This window comes from Schistocerca piceifrons, chromosome X (genome assembly GCF_021461385.2).
Source record: "Schistocerca piceifrons isolate TAMUIC-IGC-003096 chromosome X, iqSchPice1.1, whole genome shotgun sequence".
NCBI classification, from domain to species: Eukaryota; Metazoa; Arthropoda; class Insecta; order Orthoptera; family Acrididae; genus Schistocerca; species Schistocerca piceifrons.
In genome coordinates, this window is record NC_060149.1 from 256,129,593 (window position 1) to 256,144,531 (window position 14,939).

The following is a 14,939-nucleotide window of genomic DNA, read 5'->3' on the forward strand; positions in this document are numbered from 1 at the left end:
GCAGACTCTGCAAGAGAGGCACTCTGCATCGCGGTGTAGATTGGTCGCCAAGTTTCGAGAGGGTGCGTTTCTGGATGAAGTATCGAATGTATTGCTTCCCCCTACTTATACCTCCCGAGGAGATCACGAATGTAAAATTAGAGAGATTAGAGCGCGCACGGAGGCTTTCAGACAGTCGTTCTTCCCGCGAACCATACGCGACTGGAACAGGAAAGGGAGGTAATGACAGTGGCACGTAAAGTGCCCTCCGCCACACACCGTTCGGTGGCTTGCGGAGTATAAATGTAGATGTAGATGTGAACATTTTATAAAACCATAATAATCTCTTTTAATATTTTCTAACAATTTGTATGCCTTACCATGTTTTTTATGGGAAAATCCATCTGAAATATTAGTTAGCATGATTTTTTTAGTATGAATGATTATGTTATTACAGTATAAAGGCTCAGTGACATTTATTATTTAATTCCTGAGAAAACTCAGCCACAATGTGTAGCCCATAACTACGTCATTGAAGTAGATTTATAGAAATACAAAGAAATATTCTTCATAACATGAAAAATAATTTCTAATAATATATACCCATTTGTTCATTGTTCCGTAAACATCAACTGAAAACAAATATATGTCATAGAAACAGAGAGACAAATGAAAATAAGCTCAATTATAGGCAAATGATTGTATGTTTAACATCACGTAACTCTTAATGTATAAGTATCGAGTAACATCTGTTGAAAACATTACACCACACCACAAATAGTATACTTATGACAATATATTAATACTGGTGTAAAAGATATACTGAATATTTAAGAGTGTATTTACTTTCCCATCTAAGAACCTATTGATAACAGATATGAACTAATAAGCATATATATATATATATATATATATATATATATATATATATATATATATGCTTATACATATATTTTTGTTTTTCGGACATTTTTTCACACTCTTTTCCATTGAGGAGTAGGAAAAATATAGTGATCGTTGTTACTGAAGTACATAGGGATTTAATGTATTAATGTATGTTTAGGTATCATTGTAGAACAGTTCTCTTCATATACAGGGTGTTTCAAAAATGACCGGTATATTTGAAACGGCAATAAAAACTAAGCGAGCAGCGATAGAAATACACCGTTTGTTGCAATATGCTTGGGACAACAGTACATTTTCAGGCGGACAAACTTTCGAAATTACAGTAGTTACAATTTTCAACAACAGATGGCGCTGCAAGTGACGTGAAAGATATAGAAGACAACGCAGTCTGTGGGTGCGCCATTCTGTACGTCGTCTTTCTGCTGTAAGCGTGTGCTGTTCACAACGTGCAAGTGTGCTGTAGACAACATGGTTTATTCCTTAGAACAGAGGATTTTTCTGGTGTTGGAATTCCACCGCCTAGAACACAGTGTTGTTGCAACAAGACGAAGTTTTCAACGGAGGTTTAATGTAACCAAAGGACCGAAAAGCGATACAATAAAGGATCTGTTTGAAAAATTTCAATGGACTGAGAACGTGACTGATGAAAGTGCTGGAAAGATAGGGCGACCGCATACGGCAACCACAGAGGGCAACGAGCAGCTAGTGCAGCGGGTGATCCAACAGCGGCCTCGGGTTTCGTTTGTCGTGTTGCAGCTGCGGTCCAAATGACGCCAACGTCCACGTATCGTCTCATGCGCCAGAGTTTACACCTCTATCCATACAAAATTCAATCGCGGCAACCCCTCAGCGCCGCTACCATTGCTGCACGACAGACATTCGTTAACGATATAGTGCACAGGATTGATGATGGCGATATGTATGTGGGCAGCATTTGGTTTACTGACGAAGCTTATTTTTACCTGGACGGCTTCGTCAAGAAACAGAACTGGCGCATATGGGGAACCAAAAAGCCCCATGTTGCAGTCCCATCGTCCCTGCATCCTCAAAAAGTACTGGTCTGGGCCGCCATTTCTTCCAAAGGAATCATTGGCCCATTTTTCAGATCCGAAACGATTACTGCATCACGCTATCTGGACATTCTTCGTGAATTTGTGACGGTACAAACTGCCTTAGACGACACTGCGAACACCTCGTGGTTTATGCAAGATGGTGCCCGGCCACATCGCACGGCCGACGCCTTTAATTTCCTGAATGAATATTTCGATGATCGTGTGATTGCTTTGGGCTATCCGAAACATACAGGAGGCGGCGTGGATTGGCCTCCCTATTCGCCAGACATGAACCCCTGTGACTTCTTTCTGTGGGGACACTTGAAAGACCAGGTGTACCGCCAGAATCCAGAAACAATTGAACAGCTGAAGCAGTACTTCTCATCTGCATGTGAAGCCATTCCGCCAGACACGTTGTCAAAGGTTTCGGGTAATTTCATTCAGAGACTACGCCATATTATTGCTACGCATGGTGGATATGTGGAAAATATCGTACTATAGAGTTTCCCAGACCGCAGCGCCATCTGTTGTTGAAAATTGTAACTACTGTAATTTCGAAAGTTTGTTTGCCTGAAAATGTACTGTTGTCCCAAGCATATTGCAACAAACGGTGTGTTTCTATCGCTGCTCGTTTAGTTTTTATTGCCATTTCAAATATACCGGTCATTTTTGAAACACCCTGTATCTCTCCTTTTGATCTATGACCGATCTTTGCTTTATTGCAATATTGTTCTAAGAGGATGTTTGGGATGTAATCTTTCGTGAAGAAAATGTCTTTCATTTTTGACAGATCCTTCCGTCCATTGTACATTAAGGGAAAGACGGCCTTTGCTGGTGATTCAGCTTCACCTCTCAGATAAAGATTTACCATTTTATCCAGGTCATTAAATTGTTACTTAAAGTTTAATTTTATTGAGTTATCCATTGAACATGAAAAGGTAACTGCATCTTTGAATCGGGTGGGTTCCTTTAACTCAGTCTTTGTTCTGAAAGTAAAATGTGTTTTGAGGTTCTCCTTCTGCATCATTTTCGCTACTATGAACTTCTTTCATTGAGAAGAGTTTTCTATAATTCCTACCCATTGTTGTGGAACATACACAACCGGTGCATTCCTTGTTACATAGCTTTGTATATAGCCAAAATTTTGGTCCAAAGGAAGTATCATATGGCTTCAAAATGGGGAACGATGCTCTTCATGTTCAAAGCCACCAGGAGCAATTACGTATGATAAAATGCTACCATAGACCAATTTTTGTTTTGGCTGCAACAGTTATCACTTATATAAGCAAATTTGTTTCTCTCACATTAAATTTCCCGGTTATGCTTCTTTAAACAGTTTATGATCTACTCTGATCCACAGCCAGCAGTTGGTTCATCCCAAATATGGAAGTAACCTAGCCCAGACTGTCATGTAGACTAAAATCGTAGCACCACAACTTCCTGGATTAAAAAGCTGGGCCAGTACTCAGTTTAGCAAGAGGCAGTGCTTGTTGGAGTTCGAATGTGAACATATAAGTACGTTCTTCACCTTTTGCTAAATCTATATTTTCTTTCATTTTTGTAAATTCAGCTTGTCCTCTTCGATGGTGCAGTTGTTGTTGAACTTCTAACTCATTAAGTTCGTTGCTAACATTTTTTAATTTGCAGTCTTTAATTTTCAAGGAAAGATTGTCACATGTTTTACATGTGTCGCTCTTTGGATGCTTGAAAAATATATTCAATGTTCTGAAGATTTTTCTGTACTTGTAGAAGGAAACTGGCTTTAGTGCCTTTTTTTGTAGAAATTATTGACATAATCGTCATAAATACATCTAATAGAATGTTCATGTGCAATATAAACCCTGTATGGGTTATGTTTCAGGCTGTGTATTTCAGAATTTTTTAATGTGATCAGTTACATACATTCTCTGATTGTCACTAAAAGCATTATTTCTAGTTCCATGATGGCCTCTCTGATCCAAAGGACGAGTGTTCTGACCAAGTGCTAGTTTTTTTCAACTATAATTTCAAACCTTCCCCTTCATTTTTGAAGTCTATGTATGTTTAGAAATGCTACTTTACAAACTACCACTTCCATAGAATCTATCAAAACCATATACACCACACTATTAGATCTTCAACTTCCGTCACCCTTCTTCATGTAGCTACATTTAATATAGATGACTATGATTCGTCCATAAACATATGAATTCTGGAGACCTTAGTTTTTCATGCCCCAGAATTCTGAAAATATTTTTTCCCTAATTTCTTGTTGAATCTTTACAAAAGGCTGTTTCTTGCAGTCACAGTAATGGCGTATTTCCCATTTTCCATAATTATTCCTTTGTTAACCATTGTGTACTCAAGCCCTGCATTCCTCTTCTGTTTCTTTTCCTTCATTTTGTTAATTTTAACTTTTTCAGATTAACATTTTCATTTCCATCTTATGCCTTTTGTTCCTGCAGCTCAAGTGGTTTTGTCATGGTTTGCATAACGATTAGCCTATTAGCTTCAGAGCAGTAACCCTCTGCAAATGTTCATTTCACAAGTGCAAAACATGGTAAGCAAATTAAACACACACTGACGATGACAGAAATTAGTTCCATAGTTTATAATGCATAAAAGATAGTCTAATAATGTTTTAAACTATACTTTTTATTTTTAATATGCACACAAAACACGTGATTAGTTTCCAAGATCAAAAAAAGTTATCCAATATAACCTCCTGGTGTGAATGTAGTGGGGAACTGAATGGGGAACTCAACGAGGCTCTCCCACCGAACTGTAGGTTCAGCAAAAAGGACGAGAGAATCGCTGTACAGGAATCAAGGATTTGTACCCTTCTGGCTGAAATAGATCTCACGAAATTCGAACTGGATATATTGAAGGGGAAAAAAGGTTGTACAAACTGGGTAAAGTTAACAAGCATTAGGCGAAAGGGAAACAGCTCATCAACTTCTTCTACATTGAGCTATCAATATCGAATAAGTTTAGCTTGTTACCTAAAGTAGGAGGGGAAGAGCCTCATACAGCTGTATGATACGGTAGGGTACAGCACGCTTCTAGCTAGGAAACTCAGTGCAAGTCGGTACGAAAAGAGAGTAGGAAGAAAAGAGTCTTGCTGCTAGGTAGTAGCTATGGCTGGGGTGTAGGCCATATGATGCAGGAAAAGCTGGGAGCAGTGTACCAGGTCACAAGTATTGTGAAACCAAGTGCTAGCCGTAGCCAGGTGACAGAGGACATAGGAATATTGTGTGAAGGTTTTGGGAAAGAGGATCAGATCATTATAGTGGGTGGAGCAGGTTCAAATGGCTCTGAGCACTATGGGACTTAACAGCTAAGGCCTATAGAACTTAAAACAACTTAAACCTAACTAACCTAAGGACATCACACACATCCATGTCTGAGACAGGATTCGAATCTGCGACCGTAGCGGTCGCTCAGTACCAGACTGTAGCGCCTAGAACCGCTTGGCCACACCGGCCGGCGATGCAGCCTGATTGAGAACAGTAGTTACAGCATGGGGATGACCTGGATGAAATAGGTGTAGCAACCACACACACAAATGTGAGTTTCATGGAGGTCCTGCAGCGTCATGACCAGCCCTAGGTTAATACTACTGTGAGCCATGTTAACTGTGAGTTGAGCAGGTTACTGCTGACTGAAATGAATTCTCATATGAGTGCAGTATCTATAGCTACAATTGGGAGATGGGGTTATAGTAGACATGACCTGCAGCTGAATAAGAGAGGGAAAGATAGGTTGGCTGAACTTCTTGCAGGAAATGTACGACAGGCCAGCACCACACAATGCAAGGTCCCTGTGCTTACTGGTGTCAGAGGGGCACCTTTTTTAGGTTAGAAGCAAATTTCAGACAGCCTGTTTTCAAAGAAGTCACTATAACAGAAGAGCTCCACAAGAATGCACAGAGAAGTAAGGTTAGCTTATTCCACCAAAATATTAGAGGATTGAGTAATGAGGTAGAAGAGCTTCTCGCCTGCCTGCAAAATTTAGGGGAAAAGATAGACATCCTGTGCCTGTCTGAGCACCACATAACCACAGGGTTAGGTAAGTTGCATATAGAAGAGAACAGTCTAACAGCTTACTCATGCAGAACTAATATCGGAAAAGGAGGAGTTGTTGCATATACAAGGGTTGGAACTTAAATTGTGGCAACTATTTATTCACAACCTATACAAAAGAGTTACATGTTTGCACCTGTTACTCTCCTTCGAAGTAGTCACCACCGTTGTGTAGAACACGTTTCCAGCGATGTGGAAGGCGTAGTATACCGTTAGCAGAGCTTGTTCTGTTGATGGTGTGAATGGAGCGGTCTACTGCCTGTCGAATCTATGGAACAGTTCTGAAGCGAATGCCACGAAATGGTTCCTTCAACATAGTAATCAAATCAAAGTCACAACGACTTAAGTCTGGGGAGTATGATGGATGGTACAGTACTTCCCAATTCCAGTGACCGATCAGAGCAGCCATAGCTTGCACTGTATGCGCCCACGCATTGTCGTGCAAAATGATGGGAGGGTTGCGCAGAAAGTGTCGCCGCTTCTTTCGCAAAGCTGGTCATAGGTGTTGCTCGAAAAACGAACAGTAATACTGTGCATTGACGGTCTGTCGTGGAGGAACATAATGCCTTAGGATAACACCATTGCAATCGTTCACGAGAATCACCATAACTTTCACCATACTGGCACTCTGATGTAGTTATGGTGATTCTCGTGTATGAATGCCATGGTGTTATCCTAAGGCATTACGTTCCTCCATGGCAGACCGTCATTATATTTATCGTACCTATTTTTAATATTTGCTAACACATTCATTACATATATAAGAATGCTTACCCTTTGTAATTTTATGTGACTGAAAATTATCAGTTAACTTCCATAATTCACAATTTTTACACTTCTTGATTTTGATTGCTTCCATTAAATACAGACAGTTTTTATTAGGTATAAATGAATTATTACATAATGAAATGAAATGTCATGTGGCTAGGGCCTCCCACCAAGTAGACCATTGGCCTGGTGCAACTCTTTTCAGTTGACGCCATTTCGGCGACTTGCGCGTCGATGGGGATGAGATGATAATGATGAGAGTGACACAACATCCGGTCCCTGGGTGGCGAAAATCTCTGAGCACAATCTGTGTTAGAAGAGTTTACTCAAAATCTGAAAACATGTAAAAAATTAAAACCACATCATTTTTTATTGAAGGATGAAGAATTTAAAAACGTTTTGAAAAAGAATTAGGAGTAATTGAAAATTTATTTATATTAATTTATTACCAAGACAATATTAACAGTATAAAAACATATTACATTTTGGGAAAATAAAAAGATAATTATCTTCATTGTGGTATAAATGTTTGTGATTTAGCTGGATTTAAGAGTTTTTAACATTGTGCAGCACTGTCAGCAACTGTGATAACTGAACATGTAACACATCAGTCTCAGTTGCAAATAGGAACCAAACTTGGTTTCTATTTGCAACTGAGGCTGACGTGTTACATGTTCATTTAGCTGAATGTTTTGTAACAGAGGCAAAATTGCGTGAAATATAAATTTACAAAACGATCAACAAATAAATAATGGTGCTCAATATTTATTCATTGATACACTAGCTTTGGGTAATTTGAAGTCATAGAATTCTGTTAACAATATACTACTTTCATTTGCCTTCATTTGTTCATTATGACAGATTTCAGTAAAGATATGAGAGAAGCAAATAACGAACAGTAGTAATGACAGATACATCAACAATACAAAACTTTTGTCAATATATGAACCAAGAGAGCAACAGCAACTCATTTATTACTGTATATTTAAACTTTAATTAATAAAAAGTGTTATACAAAATACATGCAACCATAGTTCTGGCATAGCCTAAAGGCTGCTTCAGCAACTTCTTCATGAACAACAAGCTTGTATGCAATGGTAAGGAAGTTTTAGTGATAGCTGATAAAAAGAATAATCCATAGCTTAAAGCTAAAGTTTTTCCTGAAATACTGGAATATAAAGATAGTGGTTATACAGCAAGAAAACATTCTGATGGAGTAGGCAAAAAATATTTGAAAATTTAATACCAGAGGATTCCTCAGGGTTAAGAGGCAGTTAAAAAATAATCAATATTTATCAATGAACCAGGCTTATATTCCTAAATTTTTAAATCAAAAAGGAAGAAGGTACACAATTCAGAAGATGGGCTGCACAAGAAGTTTTGCCTTCAATTAGAAACATGGTGAATACAAAATAAAGAATGATGTAAAGCAACTTTATGAAGGTCTAATGGAGCATATAGAAAAAAAACAATGAAGAACAAGTAGATGACTTAAGAGATCTGAATAAAATTAAGGACAATTATATACAAAAATCAGACGAAAGATTTGATTTAGCTACATAATTGTTAACACAAAGAAATAATGTAACTGTAGAAATGGCCCCGTGTGTTGTTCCTCAATCAATAATGAAAATTTAAGACCGACATTCATTCTTTTAAAATCATTTGATAACGATTATGAATATAATTAAAGTGAGTAGATCAGAAATAAGTCTGCAAAACACTCAACAATATTAGAGCCATACATCCAGATTTTGAAGAACTGGATTTAATTATGATCCCACCTCAATAAACTTGAACCAGAGAATGAAAGAAAATTTACACATTGTTTGCTACTGCAATGATTTCAATATTTTGGATGGCTACAAACAAGAAGATTTGGGTAACGGTTTAATAAATCTTCATCAGGTTTCGCTACTATAAAAATATCACTCCAAAGTACAAAGATCCATATCTTGCAAATTACTACATTTTGTCTCATTGTGGAGTAAGTACTAATGCAAGTTCTGGGAAGCTAGACCTTGAAGATTATTTTAAAAAAGTATTGATAACAGAACTAATGGTATTTTAGATGACAAATATTTGACACCTGCAGGTTTCATGGTATTGCAGGTTATACGAGGATATACTCTGAAAAGTTATGATTTGGGTTCCCAAACCCCAGATTACCCAAACCCTAGATTAGAAGACCTTCTTGAACTAAAAGGATATAAAATTAAGAGAAACAAAATGATATAGAATGAGTCAATGTAGTCAAATGTAAAATTTAAGTGCCACACTAAGTTATGTCATCTTATTTTCAATAAAAATAAAAACTAAATTCGTTTTTTCATAATCAAATTTTGTATAACTTTCATAATGGTTTTATATACATCTAATAAACTATTTATGTTAAATCCATTTCATTTAGTAAACTCAAATTTAAAATACTAAATGATTTTGATCTTATATCATTCTTATTAACTTTTTATTTAGTATCAAAACAAATTTTCCCTTCTTTAATAACATAGCAGAATTAATAATATAATAAGTACCAAACACTTTTAAATTTTCAGTTATGAATTCCATTCACATATATAAAAATTTTATAATTTTTTTTATTTACCCAATTATTGTGTGATTCGTCAGAATCCAACAATTTCACATGTACTTTTTGTCTTTTCTTTCACGAAACTTTCTCAACAATATATACATCAGGACACTTTGTGTTTTTTTTGTAATTCTTGATCATAAAAATTTCCCTTGAGTTCTTCTCCATTCAATGCCATCATCTTTTCAATTACTAAAATTTCTTTTGACCAATAGGCTGTGTATCTTGTAATGTCATAATAAATTATAAGATAGTAATGTACCAGAACGCTGCTAGGTTTGTTTGACTTGTGGGACAGTGCCACTGAGACGTTGAAAGAACTGAACTGGCAGACTCTTGAAAATAGACATAAATTATTCCAAGAAAGTCTACTAACGATGTTTCAAGAACTGGATTTAAATGATGACTCTAGGAATGTACTACAAACTACTAAATGTCGCTCACAAAAGGATAGTGAGGATAAGATTAGATTAATTACAGCATGCACAGAGACATTTCAACAACCATTTTTTCCTTGCCCCATTTGTGAATGGAAAGGGAAGAAGCCCTACTATAACTAAATAACTTATTTTCATTGTTAACACTTACACTACCAGTATGTTTAATTATTCAATTAAATCTTACATGTTGCTATAGTCTTCTGCTTGTTCGAATGTTTTAGCTGACTTTTCAGAATCATTTACAAGAGTAAGATGTAATTTTTTTTATTTTCATTTACCCTGTCAATGTTAGATAAAATTTTGTGATAATAAAACGAAATCAGAACATTTAAAACGTTGGTAGAATGGTGCTCACTATTTCATGTCTCATAAACTACATTTGAAAAAATAATTGTTTATACTCTGTTCTAACATGAGAGATATAACCGTTGGACACTTCATTTATATCAGATAGTTTATCATGGTAGAATTTAGCGCCTTGTATTTATCATCTACAAAAATTCAGTGTATTAATCCAACAACTTCACTGAGATTGAGTGACCACTACCACCTAACCTGAAATGTGTGAAGTCATACATGAAATGTAAAAGGCCTTACTGTCTCTGCTGTTCGTCCATAGAAGAGAAGGTGTCATATTTTGGAGAATAATACTTGAAATTCTAATCCAGTCGTCCACATGCAGGATTTCCCATAGTTTCCCTATATTGCTGAAATAGTATAATTCCAATGATTTTTTTTGATGGCTTCCTTGCCACGAGTACAATATATTTAGTGAAACATCAGCCGGCATCCCTGACGAATGACTGTCTTGAGGTAAAATACACACCTGTTACACATTCTAAATAAATTTTTAACTTAAACTTATACGAATTTATGCGCAATGAAAGTAGGTCCAAAACTGATTCATCTATTGCACGACAAAATCAAAACTTTTTATATCTTCTTACATGACACTCATGCTAAACAAACTGTACGGTACTTAAATTATCATCATAATAGCAAAATATATAAGCAACTCTTACTGTGTAAATATCACGCCAAGCCAAAGTGCTTGCGACTGTTTGTCACATAAAATGTTAATTACACCATTATGACTATACACTGATCAGTCAGAACATTATAACCGCCGACCTACTACCGATGTAAACCCGTCAAGGCCATAGCAGGGTCTCCTGGCGAGGAACAACTGCTAGTGAGACACACACAGTAGCAGGTAAAGCAGCAGCAGACTTTGACTTATTGGTAAAATACTGGGGAAATGCAATCAGTCTACAAAGGAGATTTCTTACAAGTCACTTCTAAAGCACATTCTAGAATGCTGCCTGTGTGTAGAATGGGGGAGGGGCATGATCTATCTGAGTTAGGCCAAGGGCAGATTGTGATAGCCCAAAGGCTCAGCACAAGCATTTCGGAAATTGCCAACTTGGCCAGTGTTCAAGGAGTGCTGTGGTGTGTCTTGATCACATGGCGAAAGTAAGGTGAAACCACGTCCAAACTTTGTGGGGTAGTGCGGCCACCCATCATTACAGATGTCAGACGTCATAGGCTGAGCAGGTTGGTAAAACAGGAGAGGCAGCAAACTGTGGTGGAACTAACATCAGACTTTAATGCTGGATAGACTACAAGTGTGCCTGAACACACAGTGCACGGAACAGTCTTAACAATGGGCCTCCGCAACCGACAACCCACGTATGTTCCGATATTAACAGCACAACATCAGCAACTACAACTGAAATGGGCAGAGCATTGCATGGCCTGATGAATCCTGAACAGCTTCTCCACAATGCTGATGGGAGGGCGCGAATCCATCGTCTTCCAGGGCAACAGCTCCTTGACATCTGTATTGTGGGATGGAAACAAGCTGGCAGTGGCTCCATTATGCCTTGGGGAACATTCATGTGGGTTTTATGTGTCCAACGGAACTAGTGCAAGGCACCATGACAGCCAAGAAGTATCGTATACTGTTTGCAGACTACAGACACCTCTTGATGGAGATCACTTTTCCCAATGGCAGTGGCACTTTTCAACAAGATAATGCGCCATATCACAAGGCCAGGAGTGTGATGGAATGGTTCGAAGAGCACAGTGGCGAGTTCCAGTTGATGTGCTGCCCCAAACCCCCCACTCGCCAGATATAAACCCGACTGAACACATTTGGAATGTGACTGAACGTGGCGAATTTACGAGAATTAGGTGACGTGTATGTGCAGACGTGGTGCCACCTCCCTCCAGGGACGTATCAACGCCTCGTTGCTTCCATGACACAACGCGTCGCCGCTCTTGTCTGTACCAAAGGTGGACATACCGGCTATTAGGCAGGTTTCCATAATGTTCTGGTTTATGAGTGTAATTTTCAAACCCAATTATAGTGATGCTGCTACATTTGATGCTGTAATGCTTATTTGCAAAAAGAACACAATGCGAATGATCTTATATTACCAATAAAAATTTTGGAATTGTGTTTAGCTAGAGAATCTAATCATAGTATTTTATCATCAGCCATTACTCTGCAATAACTTCGGCAAATTGTTTATCAAAGAGTGACCAAGAAAAATATTGACGGGAGAGGCAAGAACCACCGTGTTATGATTGACGTTTATAATTCTAAAATCAACTGTTAATATCCATGTGTCTTCAGTCTTCATATTGAGACCAAAAGACGAAAAACAGGCATCAATTACTGTCCGGAGAGGGAACACGGAACAGGAAAAGACTTATGAGCTTTGTCTATGGAAAAGGCGGTATCGCGTGAAGGTGAGATTAAACTCTACTAGGGATGCGCGGTTGTCTGTTGTGAGATACGCACGTCGCCAACCGTGTAGAACATTTGAAATGGCTAAAACAAAACAGGATCAAATCTGTCCACAAACACACTGTACCTTTTGAAACTATCGATAAGTAATTTAAGGGTCCATATGCTATGCCGACAAATAGATTGATAAGGCACGAACTTTGTGAGACTGTTACGCAAGATTAGATAACACATTACATTTATGTAAACAAGATGCGGGGAGGCACGACGTTAAATAGCTAGTGTATTCATAGCGTGCGCTTTAATAAGAGGAATATATTTGTCAACAAAAAATTTAAGTTCCGTCGTTCCGCACTGTTGTACCAGCACGTTGAAGGTATGAACACTTAAAAGTTACATTATTTTTGTGGGTATGTACGGACAATGTTAATGGATGCTTTGACGGATTCCAACACGAGATTCTTTTCGCTCTGGGGGGTCTTATAGAGAAAGTAGCCTCGCGAGTCCGTTTACAATGACACCGAATGGTAGAGAAATTTTTCCGCGATTTGTTACGCGGGAAATTACAAATTTATTTGTAGTCACCGTAGTACACTTTTGTACGAAATCATTTTTTTAATTACTCATTGTTGTAGTAAAAACGTAAATAAGTGAATAATGGGCGCGTTTACAAATTGCACTTAACATATTCACGGAAACACTGAGAGTATTCTTCTAAACCACTCAGTCTCAACATTTGTAGTGTGTTGGAAGATTGACCATAGCCATCAACCTCTTTTCTTGTTTGTGTCGATGAACGATTTATATTAAAAAAAAAAAAAAAAGTGGACTGGAAAACGTGTCTGTCGGATGTTCTCTTGCAAGGCGCTGTCCCTGCATGCTATCAACTAAATACAAAATTAATTTATGAGTAGAATGAGCAGAGAGACTGTTCACTGATTAGGCTGTTTTCTGCGTGGCAGCATTATTGTTGGACAATCTTAATGATTCCAGAACAACCAGGTCAATATTGACCCTTCACTTCATGTATAACAATTCACAATAAATGTTATTAAGTCACGAAAATGTGCAAAACGAGAAAAATTTCCCCTTATGTTTGGTCGTGCAAACGTTTTTGCAGTTTCATCCCGGCTGATATTTAAGTGTGTCACTGTTACAGCATACCAATCTTCATTTCAGTGCACATAAATCCTTTCTTGTACAGATATGTTCCTCTACAAACAGTAATTCCCATGTACCAGATTGATTGAGTTGGCAGCTCCACATCACTAGGGTTATCTGCATTTGTTTTAACCACTAGTCTTTGCTGCAACTGAATTGTTTTGCTGTTCATAGACCACATCTGTATAAGTGGTACAACTTACTGAAAGAGTGATTGATACTTCTAGGTAACTCACACCAGGAATTATTGTCAGATAGGTGGTGAAAACACATTAAAGTTAATGCAGAATGAGGGTACAGCATTTACCTACTAAACAAACTTAAATATCTGGCCTGATATCCTCTTGGGACACAGTACTTGGAATCTCTGTACTAGAAGACCTTGCTTCATTGTATACAATTTAACCATAATCCTTATGACTGTGGAGTGAAATTTCAATGACACTGTCTCTTACAATATTTATATTCCTTCATATCTTGCAGTTAGTATGGGCTATATGCTGATAAAAATAATTTTGTGATGGGCATTTCAGCAAATTTAGTGGTAAAGCCAGCCGCCAGCCAATCATAGTTCTTTCTCGAGCACCAAATGTTCACTGTGTTACCTGCTGGTCGGCTGCATTCTGACAACACTGCCCTCTGCCACTGCAATCTGTCAATCATAGAGTTATTTTAATCTGAGTATAGAGTGTGATAGTGCCACCGTGGCAAGGCTAATAAATGTGAATGCAGAATAAAAGTTGTGGTAACATATTATTCTGTAGTGTTGGACAATATCTACTTTTGTGCCATAAATAACACACTTTTCATTATAGAAACATAAATTGTAAGGTAATTCCAGAAAAGCTGTTTAGATTAGATTAGATTTACTTTCATTCCAATTGATCCGTAGTGAGGAGGTCCTCCAGGATGTGGAACATGTCAGAAAAACAACAATACACGACAAATATTTACAACTAAAACAAGTAAGCTAATGTACCATTCCACAGATCCCAAGTGTAATGATCGTCATTTTTTAATGAACACTAAGAGTCATTTTACAAATACTAATGCACTGAATTTAAAATAAAAAAGTTTTTTATTTATTTATAAGGTAATAAACATGTAATACAACTACTGTAATACTTATTTGCAGTGAACACATTACTGCACTGAAATGGTGCAGAAGTTAGATTATACTCACACACACACACACACACACACACACACAAATTTTCAGTGAACACATTA

General features: G+C 37.5%; 1 protein-coding gene across 3 annotated transcripts in view; it reads left to right on the top strand.

Moving 5' to 3' along the window:
* Positions 1 to 12,484: 12,484 nt before the first annotated feature.
* The window catches only part of LOC124722924 (succinate--CoA ligase [GDP-forming] subunit beta, mitochondrial), a 106,205-nt gene continuing 103,750 nt past the window's right edge, over positions 12,485 to 14,939 (top strand). The window contains exon 1 of one of the 3 annotated variants that reach the window (XM_047248084.1): positions 12,485 to 12,550. In XM_047248084.1, the coding sequence (XP_047104040.1) occupies positions 12,526 to 12,550 (25 nt within the window). In that variant the 5' untranslated portion in view covers positions 12,485 to 12,525. Of the gene's footprint in view, positions 12,551 to 12,637; positions 12,925 to 13,813; positions 13,937 to 14,939 lie in introns of those variants that run through there. The other 2 variants (XM_047248085.1, XM_047248086.1) reach the window with 2 other exon arrangements.